The sequence below is a fragment of the Pezoporus flaviventris genome, unplaced genomic scaffold (genome assembly GCF_033815535.1).
Source record: "Pezoporus flaviventris isolate CSIRO_AGI_PZ_B2104156 unplaced genomic scaffold, CSIRO_AGI_Pfla_v1 ptg000616l, whole genome shotgun sequence".
Taxonomy (NCBI): Eukaryota; Metazoa; Chordata; class Aves; order Psittaciformes; family Psittacidae; genus Pezoporus; species Pezoporus flaviventris.
The window spans coordinates 30,138-53,133 of NW_026893162.1; the positions used below are offsets into that span (position 1 = coordinate 30,138).

General features: G+C 48.5%; 3 gene segments (V, D, J or C); 2 read left to right on the forward strand and 1 right to left on the reverse strand.

Annotated features, from left to right (window-relative positions):
• Positions 1–211: 211 nt before the first annotated feature.
• Positions 212–798, reverse strand: LOC133264122 (immunoglobulin heavy variable 3-64D-like). The segment is given in 1 exon segment: positions 212–798. A coding segment is annotated over 1 exon segment (577 nt).
• Positions 799–3,667: 2,869 nt separating this feature from the next.
• On the forward strand, positions 3,668–4,119 carry LOC133264123 (immunoglobulin heavy variable 3-64D-like). The segment is given in 1 exon segment: positions 3,668–4,119. A coding segment is annotated over 1 exon segment (420 nt).
• A 2,237-nt stretch (positions 4,120–6,356) lies between these two features.
• On the forward strand, positions 6,357–21,849 carry LOC133264124 (Ig mu chain C region-like). The segment is given in 9 exon segments: positions 6,357–6,421; positions 6,523–6,828; positions 9,065–9,153; positions 15,156–15,437; positions 16,403–16,732; positions 17,383–17,706; positions 18,631–18,989; positions 20,802–20,929; positions 21,711–21,849. Coding segments are annotated over 9 exon segments (1,873 nt in total).
• The last annotated feature ends 1,147 nt before the right edge of the window (positions 21,850–22,996 follow it).

The window sequence follows — 22,996 nt, forward strand, 5'->3', positions numbered from 1 at the left end:
TGTCTGGGCCGGCCCCGTTTTGGGGCCAAACCCGCCCGCTTTGGGGTTTTCCCGCGCAGCTGCTGCTGCCAAAAATAGCCACAAAGAGCCCCGAAACCCCAAAACGGGCCCTTTTTAACCCAAAAATAGGCGCCGGCGGTCGCTTTCGGGCCCTTGGCTGCAGCAGCTGCTCTCGCACCTGCATTTCGGGGGCAGGGTGAGCGTTAGCCCCTCAATTAGGGCTAATAATTAAGCCATAACCACCATAGTCATCATAACCACCATCGCCACCATAACCAGCACCAGCACCAGAACCACCATAACCGGCATCATACACACTGTAACCACCATAACCAGCATATCCAGCACTATACCCACCATAACCAGCACCGTACCCACCGTACCCACCATAAGCACCACCACCACCACCATAACCAGCACCAGGAGCACCACCACCAGCATAACCCCTCTTCACGCAGTAGTAAGTGGCCGCGTCCTGCGCCGTGAGGCCGCTCATCTGCAGCGTGACCGTGCCCTGGGAGTTGTCCCTGGTGATGGTGGCTCGGCCCTTCACCGACGGCGCGTACCAGGTGCTACCACCATTGCTGTTGATGCTTGCGACGTACTCGAGCCCCTGCCCCCGGTGCTTGGCGCATCCATCCCATGCCGTAGCTGCCGAAGGTGAAGCCCGAGGCCTTGCAGAGGAGCCTCATGGAGCCCCCGGGGCTTTGGAGGCCGCCTCCGGTCTCCTCCAGCGTCACGGCCGCCCGCAGACCTGGGCATGGACAAGAAGGAGCCATTGAGGCCATGGGGGGCTCAGCGCCGGCACCACGGACCTCCCACCCCCCCCAGTGCCACCATGGGTCCGGGTCCTACCTGGGGGTGAGGTTGGCTTCGTGGCTATGGGGAAGGGTCCATAGGGAACCAGTGGGGGGGGTTGGGGGAAAACCTGTGGAGGTTTGGGTCAATGGATGAAGATTTGGGTCAATGGATGGAGATTTGGGTCAATGGATGAAGATTTGGTCAATGGATGGAGATTTGGGTCGATGGATGAAGATCTGGGTCAATGGATGGAGATTTGGGACAATGGATGAAGATTTGGGTCAATGGATGAAGATTTGGTCAATGGATGGAGATTTGGGTCAATGGATGGAGATTTGGGTCAATGGATGAAGATTTGGTGAATGGATGGAGATTTGGGTCAATGGATGAAGATTTGGGTCAATGAATGAAGATTTGGGCTTCACCTTTGGCAGCTACACCATGGGATGGATGCGCCAAGCCCCGGGGCAGGGGCTCGAGTTCGTCGCAAGGATTAGCAGCAATGGTGGTTACACCGAATACGCGCCGTCGGTGAAGGGCCGAGCCACCATCACCAGGGACAACTCCCAGGGCACGGTCACGCTGCAGATGAGCGGCCTCACGGCGCAGGACACGGCCACTTACTACTGCGTGAAGAGTGCTGGTGGTGGTGCTCCTGGTGCTGGTTATGGTGGTGGTGAGGGTGCTTATGGTGGGTACGGTGCTGGTTATGGTGGTTATAGTGCTGGATATGTTGGTTATGGTGGTTACAGTGTGTATGATGCTGGTTATGGTGGTTCTGGTGGGTATGGTGCTGGTGCTGGTGTTGGTGCTGGTTATGGTGGTGATGGTGGTTATGATGGCTATGGTGGTTATGGCGCTCGCTATGCTGGTTATGGTGGGTATGGTGCTATTCATGGCTATACCACCGTACCCCCCATACCCACCATCAGCACCACCACCACCACCACCACCACCACCACCAGCATAACCACTCTTCACGCAGTAGTAAGTGGCCGTGTCCTGCGCCGTGAGGCCGCTCATCTGCAGCGTGACCGTGCCCTGGGAGTTGTCCCTGGTGATGGTGGCTCGGCCCTGCACCGACGGCGCGTAGTAGGTGTAACCACCACCCTTGCTAATGCTTGCGACCCATTGGAGCCCCTGCCCTGGGGCTTGGCGCATCCATCCCATGGCGTAGTCTCCGAAGGCGAAGCCCAAATCTGGATCCATTGAGTCAAATCTTCATCCATTGACCCAAATCTTCATCCATTGACCCGAATCTTCATCCATTGACCCGGATCTTCATCCATTGACCCAAATCTTCATCCATTGTCCCAAATCTTCATCCATTGACCAAATCTTCATCCATTGACCCAAATCTTCCTCCATTGACCCAGATCTTCATCCATTGACACAAATCTTCATCCATTGACCCAAATCTCCATCCATTGACCCAAACCTCCACAGGTTTTCCCCCAACCCCCCCCATTGGGTCCCTATGGACCCTTCCCCATAGCCACGGAGCCACCCTCACCCCCAGGTAGGACCCGGATCCATGGTGGCGCTGGGGGGGGTGGGAGGTCCGTGGTGCCGGCGCTGAGCCCCCAATGGCCTCAATGGCTCCTTCTTGTCCATGCCCAGGTCTGCGGGCGGCCGTGACGCTGGAGGAGACCGGAGGCGGCCTCCAAAGCCCCGGGGGCTCCATGAGGCTCCTCTGCAAGGCCTCGGGCTTCACCTTCGGCAGCTACGGCATGGGATGGATGCGCCAAGCACCGGGGCAGGGCCTCGAGTTCGTCGCAAGCATTAACAGTGGTGGTGGCACCACCAGATACGGGGCATCGGTGCAGGGCCGAGCCACCATCACCAGGGACAACTCCCAGGGCACGGTCACGCTGCAGATGAGCGGCCTCACGGCGCAGGACACGGCCACTTACTACTGCGTGAAGAGTGGTTATGCTGGTGGTGGTGCTCCTGGTGCTGGTTATGGTGGTGGTGAGGGTGCTTATGGTGGGTACGGTGCTGGTTATGGTGGTTATAGTGCTGGATATGTTGGTTATGGTGGTTACAGTGTGTATGATGCTGGTTATGGTGGTTCTGGTGGGTATGGTGCTGGTGCTGGTGTTGGTGCTGGTTATGGTGGTGATGGTGGTTATGATGGCTATGGTGGTTATGGCGCTAGCTATGCTGGTTATGGTGGGTATGGTGCTGGTCATGGCTATACCACCGTACCCCCCATACCCACCATCAGCACCACCACCACCACCACCACCACCACCAGCATAAACACTCTTCACGCAGTAGTAAGTGGCCGTGTCCTGCGCCGTGAGGCCGCTCATCTGCAGCGTGACCGTGCCCTGGGAGTTGTCCCTGGTGATGGTGGCTCGGCCCTTCACCGACGGCGCGTAGTAGGTGTAACCACCACCCTTGCTAATGCTTGCGACCCATTGGAGCCCCTGCCCTGGGGCTTGGCGCATCCATCCCATGGCGTAGTCTCCGAAGGCGAAGCCCAAATCTGGATCCATTGAGTCAAATCTTCATCCATTGACCCAAATCTTCATCCATTGACCCAAATCTTCATCCATTGACCCGAATCTTCATCCATTGACCCGGATCTTCATCCATTGACCCAAATCTTCATCCATTGTCCCAAATCTTCATCCATTGACCAAATCTTCATCCATTGACCCAAATCTTCCTCCATTGACCCAGATCTTCATCCATTGACACAAATCTTCATCCATTGACCCAAATCTAGATCCATTGACCCAAACCTCCACAGGTTTTCCCCCAACCCCCCCCATTGGGTCCCTATGGACCCTTCCCCATAGCCACGGAGCCACCCTCACCCCCAGGTAGGACCCGGATCCATGGTGGCGCTGGGGGGGGTGGGAGGTCCGTGGTGCCGGCGCTGAGCCCCCAATGGCCTCAATGGCTCCTTCTTGTCCATGCCCAGGTCTGCGGGCGGCCGTGACGCTGGAGGAGACCGGAGGCGGCCTCCAAAGCCCCGGGGGCTCCATGAGGCTCCTCTGCAAGGCCTCGGGCTTCACCTTCGGCAGCTACGGCATGGGATGGATGCGCCAAGCACCGGGGCAGGGGCTCGAGTTCGTCGCAAGCATTAACAGTGGTGGTGGCACCACCAGATACGGGGCATCGGTGCAGGGCCGAGCCACCATCACCAGGGACAACTCCCAGGGCACGGTCACGCTGCAGATGAGCGGCCTCACGGCGCAGGACACGGCCACTTACTACTGCGTGAAGGGTAATGATGGTTATGGTGATGGTGATGGTGGTGATGGTGGTTATGGTTATGGTGGTGATGGTTATAGTGGTGATGGTTAATCAGTGCTAAGGGCAGTGCAGTGATTGCAGTTAATGATGAGGGCACTGCAGTGATTGCAGTTAATGATGAGAGCAGTGCAGTGATTGAAGTTAATGATGAGGGCACTGCAGTGATTGCAGTTAATGATGAGGGAAGTGATTGCAGTTAATGATGAGGGCACTGCAGTGATTGCAGTTAATGATGAGGGCACTGCAGTGATTGCAGTTAATGATGAGAGCAATGGAGTGATTGCAGTTAATGATGAGGGCACTGCAGTGATTGCAGTTAATGATGAGGGCACTGCAGTAATTGCAGTTAATGATGAGGGCACTGCACTGATTGCAGTTAATGATGAGGGCACTGCAGTAATTGCAGTTAATGATGAGAGCAGTGCAGTGATTGCAGTTAATGATGAGGGCACTGCAGTGATTGCTGTTAATGATGAGAGCAGTGCAGTGATTGCAGTTAATGATGAGGGCACTGCAGTGATTGCAGTTAATGATGAGGGCACTGCAGTGACTGCAGTTAATGATGAGAGCAGTGCAGTGATTGCAGTTAATGATGAGGGCACTGCAGTGATTGCAGTTAATGATGAGAGCAGTGCAGTGATTGCAGTTAATGATGAGGGCAGTGCAGTGATTGCAGTTAATGATGAGAGCACTGCAGTAATTGCAGTTAATGATGAGGGCACTCTCATTAATGAACCCTCTGCAGTGATTGCAATTAAGGGTCCCTATTAATTAATTCATTAAGTAAGGGAGCCTCGGTCTCTATATTAAGGCTTGTTGTGACCCAAGGCACCTGCCGTGAAGCCCCATGGGACCTCCCTATTAGTTCATGAATCAAGGGAGCAGCTGCCACGCAGCCCCATGGGGCTCCCCTATTAATTAATTAATTAATTCATTAACTAGCCCCAGTAAAAGGCACTGCAATGATAAATAGGTACGATTCAAATATAATGTGTAAAAGGATAGCAAAGAAATGAAAGTGCTATCAAATAATTGGGAAGTTAAACAATGAGATTAAATAGATTAATGTATATAATTAATTAAATAGATTATTATATATGATTAATGAGAATAAATAGATTAATATATAATGAATGAGTGTAAATTCATTAAGTTTCTATTAAACAACTCATAATGTGTAATTCTTAAGCATTAAACATTGTTAATAGTAATTAAACGTTGCTAATAATAGTAATTCTTATTCCTCAGTAGTGATTAATTGCTAGGAATTAATTGAAAATGGTATTAAAAATAGGTTAAGGTGATTAAAAGCAATATAGGATCAAATGAAATGTGTAAAATGGCCGAGGCAAACATAGGGGTATAAAAAATACCTAATCAATCAGTATCAAACCACCTAATTAATTAATTCATTAGAAGTTTATTAAGACACATTTCCTAAAACCCCGTGAAATTCCCATTAAACCATTAAATCACAATTAATTGGTTGCAATTAATCTGCAATTATTTCCACATTGATAGCACAATTAAGTTATTAACTAAGCTGCCATTAATTGCATGTCCATATCACAATTAATTAATTAATCTGCAATTAATTCCACGTGGATCTACCAATTAATTAATTCATCTCTTGTTAACTCCTTTTTGGTATCTGAATCAATTAATTAATCTGCCATTAATTCCGTGTTGTTATCACAAACAATTAATTCATCTTCAATTAATTCCATGTTGTGATCACAGTCGATTAATAAATCTGCAATTAATTCCATGTCGGCATCACAATTAATTAATTAATCTGCTATTAATTCCACCTCGAGATCACAATTAATTACTTTACCAATCTGCCATTAGTTCCACGTTGCTATCCCAATTAATTATTTAAATTGCAATTAATTCCATGTCAGTATCACAATTAATCAGTTAACACATCTGCCATTAATTCCATATCATGTTCCCAATGAATTGATTAATTAATCTGCCATTAACTCCATGTCTACTTCCCAACCAATTAATTGATTGCGATCAGAAGTAATTGATTAATCAATCTGCCATTGACTCCATGTCTACTTCCCAACCAATTAATTGATTGCGGTCGCAATTAATTGATTAATTAATCCACCATTAATTCCGCATCGCTATTAACCGATTAACCACCCCCCCCGCCATCAACTGATCCCTCCCCTCGCCCCATAGCCCCGCCCCCTTTCTTAACCCCCCCTTCCCCCTATGCAAACCCCCCCGTGCCCCACTGCCTTCATAACCCGTCCGCCCCATGGCCCCACCACCGCCATCGCCACCGGCACCGCCATGGCCTTCCCCGTCCTCATCCTCCTCCTCGCGGCCTCCGTCCCAGGTAGGACCCGGACCCATGGTGGCACTGGGGGGGGTGGGAGGTCCGTGGTGCCGGCGCTGAGCCCCCCATGGCCTCAATGGCTCCTTCTTGTCCATGCCCAGGTCTGCGGGCGGCCGTGACGCTGGAGGAGACCGAAGGCGGCCTCCAAAGCCCCGGGGGCTCCATGAGGCTCCTCTGCAAGGCCTCGGGCTTCACCTTCGGCAGCTACGGCATGGGATGGATGCGCCAAGCACCGGGGCAGGGGCTCCAATGGGTCGCAAGCATCAACAGCAATGGTGGTAGCACCTGGTACGCGCCGTCGGTGCAGGGCCGAGCCACCATCACCATGGACAGCTCCCAGGGCACGGTCACGCTGCAGATGAGCGGCCTCGCGGCGCAGGACGCGGCCACTTACTACTGCGTGAAGAGTGCCCACGGTGGTGCCGGCGGCATGCGGGGCCCGGGCATGAATGGGGCCCATAGGGCGCTATAGGGTGGCGGCGGGCGCCGGAGCGCGGTGCCTGTGGTTGGGAGGGTGGAGGGTGAGGGGGTGGGTGGTGAAAGGGACTGAGGGGGAGGTGGGGACCCATTGGATGGAGAACAAGACCCCTTGGATGGAGATGGGGACCCATTGGATGGAGAGCAAGACCCCTTGGATGGAGATGGGGACCCATTGGATGGAGAGCAAGACCCCTTGGATGGAGATGGGGACCCATTGGATGGAGTTCAAGACCCATTGGATGGAGACGGGGACTCATTGTTTGGAGATCAAGACCCATTGGATAGAGACCAAGATCCATTGGATGGAGATGGGGACCCATTGGATAGAGACCAAGACCCATTGGATGGAGATGGGGACCCATTGGATGGAGATGGGAACCCACTGGATGGAGATGGGGACTCATTGTTTGGAGATCAAGACCCATTGGATAGAGAACAAGATCCATTGGTTGGAGATGGGGACCCACTGGATGGAGATGGGACCGATTGGATGGAGATTGGGACCCATTGGATAGAGACCAAGACCCATTGGATGGAGACCATGACCCATTGGATGGAGACCATGACCCATTGGATGGAGAGCAACACCCATTGGATGGAGAGCAACACCCATTGGATGGAGGTGAGGACCCATTGGATGGAGATGGGGATCTCTTGTATGGAGACCCAGGCCTTGAGGACCACCAAAACCCCCATTAGATGGCCCACGTTGACCAATTTTGCCCACTTTTGACCCAAACCAGGCCCAATTTTGCCCTGGTTTGCCCATTCTCACCCAAACCTGGGTCTGGTTGCACCTTTTGGGCCACTTTTGACCCAAACCTGGGCCTATTTTGCCCCTTTTTGGCCACATTCCTCCCAAATCTCACCCCACTTTTCCCTTCCTACCACTACAATACACAATTTCAGGGATATTTTCCCATTTATGCCCAATTTCTCCCCAAATATTGCCATTTCTTAGCCTGTTAGGGACATTTTCCCATATTTTATACCCATTTACCACCTTTTATCCCCATTTCCCACCTTTCATCCCCATTTCCCCACCTTTCATCCCCAGTTCCCACCTTTTATCCCCATTTCCCACCTTTCATCCCCATTTCCCACCTTTCATCCCCATTTCCCCACCTTTTATCCCCATTTCCCCACCTTTTATCCCCATTTTCCCACCTTTCATCCCCATTTTCCCACCTTAAATCCCCATTTCCCCACCTTTTACCCCCATTTTCCCACCTTTTATCCCCATTTCCCCACCTGGAGGAACGGGAACCTTTGGACACGGAAAAGCTCCGTCCGGACCGAAACAAGAGGGATTTTGGGGCTAAAAACCCCATTTTCCACCCATTTTGGGCAGCTTTGGCCCCTTTGGGGGTGCTTGAGGAGGAGCGGGGTGGATGAGCTCAGCCCCATAGAGGGGGATATTGTCCCATCCTGTATCACTGTGGGTGCTGGTACTGGTTGGGGTGCTGCTGCTAATCACAGTGGTGCAGACAATGACAAGAAACTCGGGGCTCTTTGCCCCCAAATTTGGACCCTTTTTGCCCTTTTTTGCCCCAAATCGAAGCCAATTTCTGCCCTTCCTCACTAATTCTGCACCAAATCCATGCCTTTTTCACCCTTTACCCCTTTTTTTGCCGCTTTGAACCCCCAAAATGCTGATATTTCACTTCCACCCCCCTTTCACACCCCCCAAAATCAACATTTTCTTGCTGTTTACGCCAGTTTCTGCCTTGATTTTAGGGTTATTTTCCACGTTTTGGCCAATTTTCCCTCCAATATCCTCTTAGTTTTCCCTTTTTGCCCTTTTGCCCCTCAAATGTTGGCCTTTTTTCTCCATTTTATTTATGCCTCATGATCAAAATATGAAGTTTTGTCTTATTTTGATCAATTTTACCCCAATTTTTTTCCATTTTGGGGTTTATGTCCCCTTTTTACTCCCATTTTGTGGGGGAAAACACCAAAATCTTGGTCCTTTGGAGCCTGAGGTGGGAAAACTTCAAATTCACCATGAAATTTTCACAATTTGGACCAAATTGAACAATTTTAGCGTTCGGAACACCCGGAATTTCGTTGTTTTTGATTTTTTTTAGCGAAAATTGGCCCAAATCTGTTAAAATTGAGGGTTTAGCCCCAAAATGATCCAGAGGAGGGGTTTTTGTATGGGAGGGCGTTGGCTTCTTCGCATTGTGGTCTTCCTGCTTGGATTGACTTCTGGGGCAGCGGCACCGTCGTCACCGTCTCCTCCGGTAAGTCCTCATCCCATCACCCCATTGTGACCAATTTTGCCCTTTTTCACCCCAAAATCCACCCGGGTGTGTGTGTGTGTGTGTCTTGAGGGCGACCCCATTTTGATGGCTGGGGCCATCAAATGGCAGGGTTTTTTTGGGGGGGGGGAATGTCCATTTTTGGGTGAAAAAGTCCGTTTTTAGGTGTTTTTTGGAGGGAAAGGGTGGTTTGAGGGGGCAAAAATGGGGCAAAAAGTCCATTTTGAGGGGTTTTTGTCTGGGAAATAGTCATTTTGAGGTGATTTAGTGGGAGATTTGGGCTGAAAATGGCCATTTTTGGGGTGTTTTTAGAAGGAAAAATCGATCTGGAGGTGATTTAGTGGCAAATTTAGGTTAAAAAAAATGTCAATTTTGGAGTGGTTTTTAGGTGAAAAATTGAGTTGGAGGTGATTTAATGGTCAAAAATGGTCAAAAAAAGTCCATTTTTAAGGTCTTTTTCAGGAGAAAAACTGATTCAGAGGTGATTTAATGGTCAAAAATGGGCTAAAAAGTCCATTTTTAGGGTCTTTTTTTTGGGGAAAACTCATCCAGAGGTGATTTAATGGCATATTTGGGCCATAAAATGTTAATTTTAGGGTCTTTTTTTTGTGGAAAAAAATAGAATTGAGGGCAATTTGTTGGCTAAAATGACCACACACCCCCCCCCCCCCCCCATTTTGGTGGGGGGGGGGGGAAGAATGAAATTTGAGGTCAAAAAGGCAGACTTTGGATGAAAAAGGAGAAATTCGTATTTTATATAGATTTTTGATCGGAAACGAGCCAATCTCTCAATTTTGGGTCATTTTGGGGGTAAATTTGCTGTTAAAGTCCCACTTTCTCCTTTTTTTTCATGGTTTTTTAGCCCAAATTTGCTTAAAATGGGGATTTGGGGCCGTTATTGTGAATTTCAGCCCTATTTTCCTCTCTTTTTGCCCAAATCTCCCATTTTTGTCTGCTTATTAATGAATTCTCCATCGTTTTGTTGCCTTTCTGAATGGGTTCTAACACAGAATTGAGAGGTTTGGGGCAGCAAAGTGAGGTTTTAAGGGGAATTCCTCAAATAAGGCGATTTTCTCCCAAAAAAACCCCAATTCTTGCCCAAAATTGAGGCAAAATGAAGTTATTGAAACGGTTTTTGGGCAAATCTGGGGGAGTTTGGGGCAGTTGATGGGTTTAATGTTTATTTTAATGATAGGGAAATATATAGGTGATGTATAATATATATATTATAGAGAATATAATATATATTTAGATGCAGACTAAATAGAGATTGAAATGCAATGACAAAAATGGGATCAAAATTTAGGTTAAAAAAGGGGGAAATTACTCAAAAATCAGATTTAAATCTATAGAAAATTGAGTAGATAAAGCTCTAGAGGAAAATAGATTAAAAATAGGTAGAAAAATAGGTTAAAATCGATTAAATAGGTTAAAATCGATGAAACTAGAAAAATAGATGAAAATTGAGAAGAATGGGTGAAACAGGTTGAAAATTAGGTAGAAAATTGATAAAAAAGATCAAAAATACAGGGCAAACAGGAAAATGCGTGAAATAGATTGAAAATTTGGTAAGAAAAAGGATAAAACTGGTAGAAAAATGGATATAAAGTGGATATCAAATCTAGATTAAAATTGATAGAAAATGGATATAAAAATTGATTGAAATAGGTTAAAATAGATAGGAAATCAGAAAATCAGGTTGAAATGGAGAAAAAGGCTTGAAAATGCTGAAATTTGGGTAAAATGAGGTGAAACTCAGAAATCTATCAAATATAGATCATTAAATTAACATGTTTTAATGTCAGGGCTTGAAGTTCGAACTAAACTCCAAAATCGGGCTTTTTGCCCCCAAAATGATGATCAAATGAGACACAACCACCCGGATTTTCGCAATTTTCTGGCCAAAAAAAAAAAAAAGAAAGGTGTAAAAATATAAAGAAATTTGATTTAAAGTTGGGTTTTGCCTGGAAAAGGGGGGTTTAGACCTAAAATGGCCGCTCCGGGCCCCGCAGGTGCAGCTTTGGGTTGTTTTTCACCCCAAATCGCCTGTTTTCGGTCTCGAAAATAACCAAAAACGAGAAGTGAGAATTGGGCAAATTCCTCTTTTTTGGGGGGTTTCGTTTGCATAAAAGCTTTTCAGTGGAAGCCAATGGAGCGAAACGGGTGAAAAACAGCAGCTGCGGGGGGCAAAACACCCCCTTTTTGGGGGGAAATCAGGAGGTTTTGGGTAAAAACCACCCCTTTTAAGCAGACTTTAAGGGGGAAACAGTGTTTTGGGGTGAATTCAGGCGGTTTTGGGCCAATGTGTCATTTAAGATCTCTTCTGATATGATTTTACCCTGTATTATTAGGTGTTATTATCGTTAATAATGATAGACGGATGCATAGATATAATAATTAGGCATTATTAGGCCTAATATCTGGTTTATTAGAGCTAATAGATGCCTTACTCCTTAACACCGGCTCTATTTTAAGTGGAAACCTCTATTTTATGTCAAAATAGGATATTTAATACCAATTTCCTACCATTAATGGATAGATCTGGACATAGATGGATATATTTAACAGATATATTAACTCCTTAATATCCATTTCTATCACTAGCTTAATGAATAGACTATGAAATTAATAAATAGATTATTAAATTAATAGACTATTAAATTAATAGACTATTAAATTAATAGACTATTAATACATAGGCTATTAAATTTATAAATGGATTATTAAATCGAATATTTCTCATAGATAGCTGCCTTCTAATAATAGGTATTTTTAATATCTCGCTATAAAATAGGATTTAATAGGTGATAGCTATTAAATATTGGATCATAATGCAATTATTATAGATATATTTAATAGATTCATACCTATCTATGATAATAATATCTATTTATCTGCAATTTATCTGTACCTTGATACCTATTCTATATTAATAATTTACGTTAATTAGATTTATTAATATATTAAATATGATATTTTACGTGTATAATATATTAAATAATATAATTTAATCTAATTACATTAAATAATATAATTTAATTACATTAAATGATAATTTAATTAAATTAAATAATAATACATTAAATATTATATTTAATATATTAATAATTAATAGTTAATTATATCACATTAATTATTAATTATATTATATAGTCAATATTAACTATATATTATATAATATATAAGATTATACTGTATATTATATGTTATATATTATATATCATATATTATGTATTATATCGACCTAATAATCCAAATATTAATCGATATAAAATGGAATTGCTCCTAAATAGCACACAAAAAGATGAATATAATATCGATTAGTATTAATTAATGCTGTTTAATAGCGATTAATAATTAATACAGATTAATATTTATTAATATTAACTTAGATGAATATAATATTGATGAATCCTCTCATCTATAATCGATATTATCGATTAATATCCAGTTTTGGGGTTGATCTCTCCAATATCCAGCAATTAATAGAGTAATATTCCCAGTTAATGGGTATTAATAGACGGATACAGATACAGATAGATATATTGATTAATAAGTATTAATATATAAGAATATAGGTTAATCTATTGATTCAGCTCTATTGATAGGGATAACATAGGCTTATCTATTGATTAATAGCTATTAATTCGGCTCCATTGATAGGGATCATAGAGGTTTATCTATTGATTAAGAGCTATTAATTCGGCTCTATTGATAGGGATAATCGGGATTTATCTATTGATTAATAGCTATTAAGTCGGCTCCATTGATAGGGATTATTGAGGTTTACCTATTGATTAATATCTCCATTGATAGGGATACATCGATTTATAGCTTTTAATCTATTAATAGTGATGTATTCATCCATTCATGTGTATAGATCAGGGTAGAGGGGCCCATACTGGTCCATACTGGTCCATACTGGTCCCAGTACTGCAGGAGCAGCTATAAGGCAGCTGGGGGTACCGGTACTGGTCCATACTGGTCCATACTGGTCTGTACTGGTCCATACTGGTCCCATACTGGTCCCAGTACTGCAGGAGCAGCTATAGGGCAGCTGGGGGTACCGGTACTGGTCCGTACTGGTCCATACTGGTCTGTACTGGTCCATACTGGTCCCAGTACTGCAGGAGCAGCTATAGGGCAGCTGGGGGTACCGGTACTGGTCTGTACTGGTCCATACTGGTCCCATACTGGTCCCAGTACTGCAGGAGCAGCTATAGGGCAGCTGGGGGTACCGGTGCTGGTCCATACTGGTCCATACTGGTCTGTACTGGTCCCAGTACTGCAGGAGCAGCTATAGGGCAGCTGGGGGTACCGGTGCTGCTCCATACTGGTCCATACTGGTCCATACTGGTCCCAGTACTGCAGGAGCAGCTATAGGGCAGCTGGGGGTACCGGTACTGGTCCGTACTGGTCCATACTGGTCCCATACTGGTCCCAGTACTGCAGGAGCAGCTATAGGGCAGCTGGGGGTACCGGTGCTGCTCCATACTGGTCCATACTGGTCCATACTGGTCCCAGTACTGCAGGAGCAGCTATAGGGCAGCTGGGGGTACCGGTACTGTTCCATACTGGTCCATACTGGTCCCATACTGGTCCCAGTACTGCAGGAGCAGCTATAGGGCAGCTGGGGGTACCGGTACTGCTCCATACTGGTCCATACTGGTCCATACTGGTCCCAGTACTGCAGGAGCAGCTATAGGGCAGCTGGGGCTGCCGGCACTGACCCCTTCCCCAAAATCCCTGTTTTCTCCCCTAAACCCAGGATTTTTCCCCCAAATCCCCATTTCCCTCCCCAAAATGTTTTTTTTAAATCCAAAATCCCCATTTCCCCCCCAAAACCCAAATATTTTTGCCCAAAATCCCCACTTTTTCCCCCAAACCCAATACATTTCCCCCCAAATCTCCATTTCCCCCCCAAAAAAGGGTTCTTTTTGCCCAAAACCCCCATTTCCCCCCAAAAAATAATATATTCCCCCCAAACCCCCATTTCTCCCCCCAAAAATGTTTTTTCTTTGCCCAAAACCCCCATTTCTCCCCCAAAACCAATGTATTTTTTTGCCCAAAACCCCCATTTCTCCCCCAAAACCAATGTATTTTTTCCCCCATACCCCCCATTTCTCCCCCAAAACCAATGCATTTTTTTGCCCAAAACCCCCATTTCTCCCCCAAAACCAATGTATTTTTTTCCCCCAAACCCCCCATTTCTCCCCCAAAACCAATGCATTTTTTTGCCCAAAACCCCCATTTCTCCCCCAAAACCAATGTATTTTTTTCCCCCAAACCCCCCATTTCTCCCCCAAAACCATTGCATTTTTTTGCCCAAAACCCCCATTTCTCCCCCAAAACCAATGCATTTTTTTGCCCAAAACCCCCATTTCTCCCCAAAACCAATGTATTTTTTCCCCCATACCCCCCATTTCTCCCCCAAAACCAATGCATTTTTTTGCCCAAAACCCCCATTTCTCCCCCAAAACCAATGTATTTTTTTCCCCCAAACCCCCCATTTCTCCCCCAAAACCAATGCATTTTTTTGCCCCAAAACCCCCATTTCTCCCCCAAAACCAATGTATTTTTTTCCCCCAAACCCCCCATTTCTCCCCCAAAACCATTGCATTTTTTTGCCCAAAACCCCCATTTCTCCCCCAAAACCAATGCATTTTTTTGCCCCATAACCCCCATTTCTCCCCCAAAACCAATGTATTTTTTTGCCCAAACCCCCCATTTCTCCCCCAAAACCAATGCATTTTTTTGCCCCATAACCCCCATTTCTCCCCCAAAACCAATGTATTTTTTTCCTCCAAACCCCCCATTTCTCCCCCAAAACCAATGCATTTTTTGCCCAAACCCCCCATTTCTCCCCCAAAACCAATGCATTTTTTTGCCCCATAACCCACATTTCTCCCCCAAAACCAATGCATTTTTTGCCCAAACCCCCCATTTTTCCCCCCAAATCCCCCCCACTCACCCTCTCCCTTCTCTCCCCACAGCTGCCCCCTCCCTCTTGCCCCTCTCCCCCTGCTCTTCCTCCTCCTCCTCCTCCTCCTCCCTGTTCTCCGTCGCCTGCGTGGCCGTGGGGTCCGTGCCCCCCGGCGCCGCCATCGCCTGGCGCGACCGCCACGACCGGACCCACAGCGCCACCGGGGCCTTCCGGGGGGCGCCCCACGGCTCCGGCGCCGCCTCCCTCCTGGTCATGGAGGGCACCGAGGGCCGGGCCCTGCAGCCCTTCCAGTGCCGCCTGGGCAGCGCCAGCGCCAACGTCACCAACCCCGGTGAGTACCCATGGGGGTCAATGGGGGGCTATGGGGGGCTATGGAGGTCAATGGGGGTCAATGGGGGCCAATGGAGGGCTATGGGGGTCAATGGGATCAATAGGGGTCAATGGGGGTCAATGGGGGGCTATGGGGGTCAATGGGATCAATAGGGGTCAATGGGGGGCTATGGGGGGCTATGGAGGTCAATGGGGGTCAATGGGGGCCAATGGAGGGCTATGGGGGTCAATGGGATCAATAGGGGTCAATGGGGGTCAATGGGGGGCTATGGGGGTCAATGGGATCAATAGGGGTCAATGGGGGTCAATGGGGGGCTATGGGGGGCTATGTGAGTCTGTGGGGGTCAATGGGATCAATAGGGGTCAATGGGGTCTATGGGGGTCAATGGGGGTCAATGGGGGGCTATGGGGGTCAATGGAGGTCTATGGGGTCAATGGGATCAATAGGGGTCAATGGGGGTCTATGGGTGGCTATGGGGGTCAATGGGATCAATAGGGGTCAATGGGGGTCTATGGGTGGCTATGGGGGTCTATGGGGGTCTATGGGTGGCTATGGGGGTCTATGGGGGTCTATGGGGTCTATGGGGGGCTATGGGAGTCTATGGGAACTATGGGGGGCTATGGGAGTCTATGGGGGTCAATGGGATCAATAAGGGTCAATGGGGATCAATGGGGGCAGTGGGGGTCTATGGGGGGCTATGGGGGACTATGGGGGCTATGGGATTCAATGGGGGTCTATGGGAGGTTACTGGGGGCTATGGGGTCTATGGGGGTCTATGGGGGTTTATGGGGGCTATGGATGGCTATGGGCGTCTATGGGGACTATGGGGGGCTATGGGGGTCTATGGGGGGGGCTATGTGGTCAATGGGGGTCTCTGGGGGCATTGGGGGGTTCTCCATCTGTGCTGCTTGATCCTTGTCCTTCATCCTGGTCCACCTCCATCCAGCTCCAACTCCTCCCCACAGGCTCCACGTCCCCGTCCGCCCCCTTTGTCCCCACCATCACCCTGTACCCCCCATCCCGCGAGGACTTCCAGGGCCCCTACCGCAACGCCACCCTCCTGTGCCACGTCCAAGGCCTCCCCTCGCCCCCCATCCGCTGGCTCCGGAACGGCCTGGACCTCCTCGACGCCGCCGGTGCCGGCGCCGCCATCACCGAGACCTTGGCCAACGGCCGCCTCGGCGTCACCAACAGCCTCCTGGTGGTCACCGAGGCCGAGTGGGCCTCCGGGGACATCTTCACGTGCCAGGTGGGGGACGAGATGAGGAACATCAGCAAGGCTCTGGAGTGCGGATGTGAGTCTATGGGGCGGTCACTAAGGGGTCTCTATGGGGCTGGGAAGAGCTTGAATGTGGCAGTGGCAGGGAGGGGGCGCCGTATAGACCATAGGAGATCCATAGTGTGTCCATTGGTGGCCATCGATTGGAGACCAAGATGTCCCCTTAAGTCCTCTATAGGTTGATGTCCATGGCCAACATGGGTTGATGTTCATGGCCAACGTGGGGTGATGTCCATGGTCAACACGGGTTGACATCCATGGGCAACATGGGTTGACATCCATGGGCAACATAGGTTGACATCCATGGGCAACATAGGTTGACATCCATGACCAACATAGGTTGACATCCATGGGCAACATGGGTTGACATCCATGACCAACATAGGTTGACATACATGGCCAACATAGGTTGACATCCATGGGCAGCATAGGTTGACATCCATGACCAACATAGGTTGACATACATGGCCAACATAGGTTGACATCCATGGGCAACATAGGCTGATGTCCATGACCAACATGGGTCGATGTCCATGGCCAACAGATGTTGACGTTCATGGCCGACATGGTTCTATGTCCATGGCCAACATGGGTTGACATCCATGACCAACACGTGTTGACATCCATGACCAACGCGTGTTGACTTCTCCATCTCCCCCCCCATAGACGACGCCCCCAGTGAGGACATCACCGTGAAGGTGACGCCGCCGCTCTTCATGGACATCTTCAAGGAGAAGGTGGCCAAGCTCTCGTGCCAGGTCCTCAACGTGCCCTCCATGGACGGCCTGGACGTGTCCTGGTGGAAGGAGGACGGCACCGAGCTCGACACCAAGAGGCTGCCCCACGTCCTGGAGGCCAACGGGCTCTTCAGCGCCATGGCCGTGGCCAACGTCCGCACCACCGAGTGGGACAGGGGGGACATCTTCACCTGCAGGGTCACCCACCCCGAGCTGCTCTTCCCTGCCCAGGCCACCCTGCGGAAGGCAGCCGGTGAGGGGGCGTTGGGGTGACTGGGTTGGACTGGGTTGGACTGGTCTATAGTGGTCTAGACTGGGTTAGACTGGTCTATACTGCTGCTGGGAGTGGTTTGGAGGTGGTTTAGAGTGGTTTAAACCGGTCTATACTGGGTTAGACTGCTCTAGGCTGGTCTATAGTGGTGCTGGGAGTGGTTTATACTGGTTTGGGACTGGTTTAGAGTGGTTTAGACTGGGCTAGACTGGTTTGGGTGGTTTATATGGGAAAGATGACCCAGTCCCACCATTTTCTTTGGAAAGTTGATGGAAAGTGACCAAATCCCACCATTTCTTTTAGAAAATCGATGGAAATTGACCCAATCCCACCATTTCCTTTAGAAAATCGATGGAAATTGACCCAAACCCACCATTTCCTTTGGAAAACCATGGAAATTGACCCAATCCCATCATTTCCTTTGGAAAATCGATGAAAAATGACCCAATCCCACCATTTCCTTTAGAAAATCGATGGAAATTGACCCAAACCCACCATTTCCTTTGGAAAACCATGGAAATTGACCTAATCCCACCATTTCTTTTAGAAAATCAATGGAAATTGACCCAATCCCACCATTTCTTTTAGAAAATCGATGGAAATTGACCCAAACCCACCATTTCCTTTGGAAAACCATGGAAATTGACCCAATCCCACCATTTCCTTTGGAAAACCATGGAAATTGACCCAATCCCATCATTTCCTTTGGAAAATCGATGAAAAATGACCCAAACCCACCATTTCCTTTGTAAAACCGATGGAAATTGACCCAATCCCAGCCTTTCCTTTGGGAAACCCCATGGGAACGGATCCAACCCCCCTCTTCCCGTTGGAAACCCAAAGGAAACGGATCCCACGCCACCGTTTCCCCTCGGAGACCCGACCCATTCCCTCTTCCTTCCGCAGCGAGCGACGCCAAGGCGCCGTCCGTCTTCGTGTTCCCACCTCCCTCCGAGCAGCTTTCCATGCGGGAATCGGCCACCATCACGTGCCTGGTGACGGGCTTCAACCCCCCGGACCTCTTCATCCAATGGCTCCGCAACGGGGATCCGTTCCCGCTGCCGACTACGTGACGTTGCCGCCGACGCCGGAATCGCGCCCGCGTCCGCCCGCGTCCCGAGCCCATCCTGCCCCTTCCTACTTCACCTACAGCGCCCTGACGGTGCCGGGAGAGGATTGGTCCAGGGGGAACATCTTCACGTGCGTGGTGGGGCACGAGCGCATCCCCATGCAGGTGATGCAGAGATCCGTGGATAAAGCCTCCGGTAAACCCGCCGCCGTCAACGTGTCGCTGGTCCTCTCGGACGCCGTCGCATCCTGCTATTGAATCCCATAGGGAATTCCGCATCCTTTGTAGGGTGGAAAGGGAATGGGGGGGGGAAGGGCCCCGGAATTGAGCAATAAAACGGTGTTTTTATGGAATGATGGAGAGCGAAGGGATGCGGAGGGATCGTGGTGGTGGGAGGGGTGGGAAAAGGGGGTTTGGGGTGGGAAAAAGGGGGATTTGGGAGGAAAAGGGGGGATTTGGGGTGGAAAAGGGGAATTTGGGGTGGGAATGGGGTGGAAAAAGGGAATTTGGGTTGGGAAAAAGGGAATCTGGGGTGGGAAAAGGGGATTTTGGGGTGGGAAAGGCGGGATTGGGGTGGAAAAGGGGCGATTTGGAGGAAAAGGGGGGATTTGGGGTGGAAAAGGGGAATTTGGGGTGGGAAAAGGGGGTTTTCAGGTGGAAAAGGGGGTTTGGGGGTGGGAAAAGGGGGGATTTGGGGTGGGAATGGGGTGGAAAAGCGGAATTTGGGGTGTAAAATGGGGGGTTGGGAGGGGAGGGGGTGGGGTGGAAAAGGGGAATTTGGGGTGGGAAAAGGGGGTTTGGGAGGGGATGGGGTGGAAAAGGGAAATTTGGGGTGGAAAAGGGGGGTTTGGGGTGGGAATGGGGCAAAAAAGGAGAATTCGGGGTGGAAAAAGGTTTTGGGGTGGGAATGGGGTAGTAAAGGGAATTTTGGGGTGGAAAAGAGGGGGTTTGGGGTGATAATGGGGAGGAAAAGGGGATTTTGGAAGGAAAAGGCAGGGCTTAGGGAGGAAAAGAGGGGATTTGGGGAGAAAAAGGAGGTTTTGGGGTGAAAATGAGAGGTTTGGGGTGGAAATGGCGTGGAAAAGGGTTTTGGGGTTGAAAAAGGGGATTTGAGGTGGAAATGGGGGGTTTTGGGGTGGAAAAAGGGGCGTTTGGGGGGGCTGGAAGTGCGGGTTTTGGGAGAGAAAAGGGTGTTCCAAGATTGGAAAAGGTGTTTTGAGGCGGAAAAGGGGATTTTAGGGGTTGAAACGGGGGATTTGGGATGGAAATGGGAAAAGGATTTTCAGGGAGAAGTGGGAGGGTTTGGGGGGGAAAGGGTTGTTTTGGGTGGAAAATGGGGGTTTGGGGTTGTAAATGAGGGGTTTTGGATGGAAAAGGGGCTTTAGGGTGTGAAAAGGTGGGTTTACGAGTGGAAAATGGCTATAAAAGGCAATTTTGGGGTGGAAAAGTTGTTTTGGGGACTACAAAAGAGGTTTAGGGGTGGAAAAGGGGTTTCTGGGGTGGAAAAGTCTGTTTTGAGGCTATAAAAGGGGGTTTAGGGGTGGAAAAGGGCTATAAAAATCGATTTAGAGCTATAAAAGGAGGTTTTGGGTGGAAAAGGGGGTTTTAGGGTCAAATGGGTTTTAGGGGTATAGTTTGGGCCATAAACCCCATATTTTGATGTCCAAACCCATATTTTGGGCTCTAAACCCCATATTTCTGTGAATAACCCCCTTATTTCAGTGTCCAACCCCATATTTTGGTGTATAACCCCTATATTTGGGGCTATAAACCCCAGATTTTGGGCTGTAAATCCCATATTTAGGGCTATAACCCCCCTATTTTAGGATCCAAACCCATAGTTTGGACCCCAAACCCATATTTTGCTGCGTAACCCCCATATTTTGGGCTCCAAACCCCATATTTCGGGCTCCATCTCCTTTCTGCCCCCCTAAAACCCCATTTTTGATGCCATGCGTACCCCAAATCCCCGGAATTCACCCCAAACCCCCTGTTTTTCCCCCCCTAGAGCTCGCCAAGGGGGAGGAGGAGGAGGAGGAAGAGGAAGACCTCGAGAACCTTTGGGCCACGGCCTCGACCTTCATCGTCCTCTTCATCCTCAGCCTCTTCTACAGCGCCACTGTCACCTTGATCAAGGTGGGCCCAAAACCCCTCTTTTTCACCCCATTTTCCACCCCCAATTCCTTCTCCCACCCAAAATACCCTTTTTTTTCCAACTGGTCTCCCCCAGATCCCCGATTTCCCCAATTTCACCCCAATAATCCCTGGTTTTCCCCAAATGTCACCCCAAAAGCCCACATTTCCCACAGATCTCATTAAAAAAAAACATTTTCCACAAATTTCCTAAAAAAACCCCATAAATGCGTATTTTTACCCTGATTTCCTCCAAGTACCCCTGTTTTCCCACAGTTCTTGCCCCAGATCCCTGGTTTTGCCCTAATTCTTGCCAAATCCCTATTTTCCCCTTAATTGCCTCAAATCCCTATTTCTCCTATAATTATTGCCAAGAATTCCTGGTTTTCCCCAGTTCTTGCCCAAAATCCTTACTTTTATCCTAATTCTTGCTGAAATTCCTGGTTTTCTGTAATTCTTGACAAAAATCCTTTTTTTTACCCTAATTTTCTCAAAAGAGCCCTATTTCCCCCATATCCTTGCAAGGAATCCCTATTTTTCCCTTTATCCTTACAAAATATCCCAATTTCCCCCCCAGTCCTTGCTAAACCCTTCATTTCCCCTAAACCCCCTATTTCCCTCCCCTTCCTTCCCAGAAAATCTCTATTTTCCCTCTGTGTATCCCTGAAATCCCTGGTTTCCACCCCAATTTTCCCTAAAATCCCTCATATTTCTCCCAGATTTTCCCTAAAATCCCCATTGGTCCCAAATAACCAAAGAATTCCCATTTTTCCCCCTATCCCAGGTGAAATAACCCCATTCCGATGGAATTCCACCTCTCATCCCCTCCAGTGCTGGATATCGATGGAATTCTGTGGGATTCTTCTCCTTTTCCTCCCTGTTGTAAATAGTTTCCTCCTAATAAATAAAGTTTTCCACATTTTCCCTCTTTTCCATGGGTTTTCCAATGGAATTCCTGTTCCTGGGGTAGATTCGGGGCATTCCAACGGGATTCCTGCTCCTAAGACTAGTTTCAGTGGCCCTATGGGGCTCTATGGGGTCACTTGGCTTCAGGTTGGGTTGTGTTGGCCACCATTGGGTTGCTTTGACCCCCATTGGGTTGCATTGACCCCCATTGGGTTGCTTTGGCCACCATTGGGTTGCATTGACCCCCATTGGGTTGCTTTGGCCACCATTGGGTTGCATTGACCCCCATTGGGTTGCTTTGACCCCCATTGGGTTGCATTGACCCCCATTGGGTTGCTTTGGCCACCATTGGGTTGCGTTGGCCACCATTGGGTTGCATTGACCCCCGATGGGTTGCGTTGACCACCGTTGGGTTGTGTTGGCCACCATTGGCTTCTCCACCCCCTTTAAAGGCTCCTAAAGGCCCTCCCATTGGTTTCCCCCCTCTTGGTGCTGACTCAAAGGGGAACCTCAATGGGGCCCATCCAGGTGTTCACAGTGGTGGGAACAGCATCTCCTGACACCCAAAATGACTCAAACCCGCCCAAAATGACCCGAAACCGAGAAGAAAGAGGAGAAATGAAACCTTGGCTGATGACAAACACCATCTGGAGGGTTTTTTGGGGGGCCAGAAACCTGGGGTTTGGGGTTTCTGCTGCACGTCCGCACCGTGGGGTGAAGGCTGGGGGGAGAAGTGGGCCTTTATGGGAGTCTGAGATGAGTTTTGGGGTGAAACGCTGAGAAAATGGGTAAATTTGGGTGGAAAATGGTGATTTGGTGGGAGTTTTGGGGTGAAACAGCAAGAAAATGGGTAAATAGAGGTGGAAAATGGTGATTTTGGGGAGTTTGGTGAGAGTTTTGGGGTGGAACATCAAGAAAATGAGTAAATTTGGGTGGAAAATGGTGATGCATTTTATTCCTTGAATTCCCCCCAAAGAGCATGGCCAAGCATGGGCAACCCAAGGATGGGGTCTTCCTCCTCTCACAGCACCTATGGGACACAAAATGGCTTCGTTAGTGATGAATCAGGCCTAATTAATCATTAAGCAGCCTTATTTAATGATTAATTTGCTTTATTAACGATTAATCAGCCTTAATGAAAGATCAATTGGCCTTAATTAATCA